The sequence below is a fragment of the Pundamilia nyererei genome, unplaced genomic scaffold, assembly GCF_000239375.1.
Source record: "Pundamilia nyererei isolate P.nyererei 1_Seehausen unplaced genomic scaffold, PunNye1.0 scaffold07006, whole genome shotgun sequence".
Classification (NCBI taxonomy): Eukaryota; Metazoa; Chordata; class Actinopteri; order Cichliformes; family Cichlidae; genus Pundamilia; species Pundamilia nyererei.
In genome coordinates, this window is record NW_005194407.1 from 1 (window position 1) to 1,047 (window position 1,047).

At 49.6% G+C, this 1,047-nt stretch overlaps 1 protein-coding gene across 1 annotated transcript; it reads left to right on the top strand.

The window, feature by feature from the left end:
- Positions 1–3: 3 nt before the first annotated feature.
- On the top strand, positions 4–885 carry LOC102211211 (apoptosis-inducing factor 2-like; the record flags this gene model as incomplete). Its single annotated transcript, XM_005755999.1, has 3 exons — positions 4–91; positions 303–503; positions 580–885. Coding segments are annotated over 3 exons (441 nt in total), but the record flags the coding sequence as incomplete, so codon positions are not given.
- Positions 886–1,047: the final 162 nt, after the last annotated feature.

Below are 1,047 nucleotides of genomic sequence, written 5' to 3' on the forward strand. Positions count from 1 at the left end.
ATCACGGACCACGGCGAAACGCTGGTCACGGATCTGATCATCTGCTGCACCGGGCTCAAGATCAACTCTGCAGCCTACAGCGCCACCTTCAGTAAGAACGGCAAACCCACACGCACTGAGGTCATTTCCTGCTTTCACTCCACGCTGCGGTTTGACCACAGGCTCGCCCGACGTCACTCTTCTTACTTACAGTGTCACAGGAAGTGATAATGCCGAGTCCCGCCTCTGCTAGCCTGAAAAATCACGTAGACATTTATTTTTAACGATGGCTGCATTGATCAGCGACTGGTTTCTGCTCACAGATGACAGTATGGCTGAAAACGGGGCCTTGAAGGTCAACGGCCACTTGCAGGTCGACGGTTTCTCCAACATCTTCGCCGTGGGTGACTGCACCAATGTCAACGAGCCCAAGACGGCGTACAACGCCGGCTTCCACGCCGCTGTCGCCGTGGCCAACATTGCCAACAGTGTGAGCGGGAAGGAGCTGACTTCCTATCAAACAGGTATGCGCTCACCATGCCGGGCTGTTGGTCACCTGCCTCTGTTCTCTGGCTGACTCGAGTTCTTCCTGGTTGCTAGGTAACGTCACCATGCTGCTGGCGATGGGCCATGACGACGGCGTGGGTCAATACAACGGCTTCAGGCTGCCCCGCTGGTTCGTCGCCTGGGGAAAAAGTCGAGATGTCCTGGTGTGGAAGAGCTGGAAGGAGATGAAGCAGAAACAGCCCTGAGACTCTAACTCACGCGCATGCATGCACACGCGTGTGCGCATGCATGCGCGTGTGCATGCATGCACACATGCCAATCATTTATAACTGGGAAGTACATTTTCTAAAGAAACTGCAGTGTGAATGCTTGAATCTGAATGTATGCACTAAAATGAATTAATTGCTGAATTTTAAGTTAAAAAATTTGAATGATAAAAAAACCAGAGTTTAATCTGAAAACAAAAGTGCTGAAGTGCTAAAAGCTGACATCCACACAGAAGTTGGAAAATAGCTGAAAATGTTTTAATTGTAAATTAGAAAAACCTAAGAAATGAGAAAA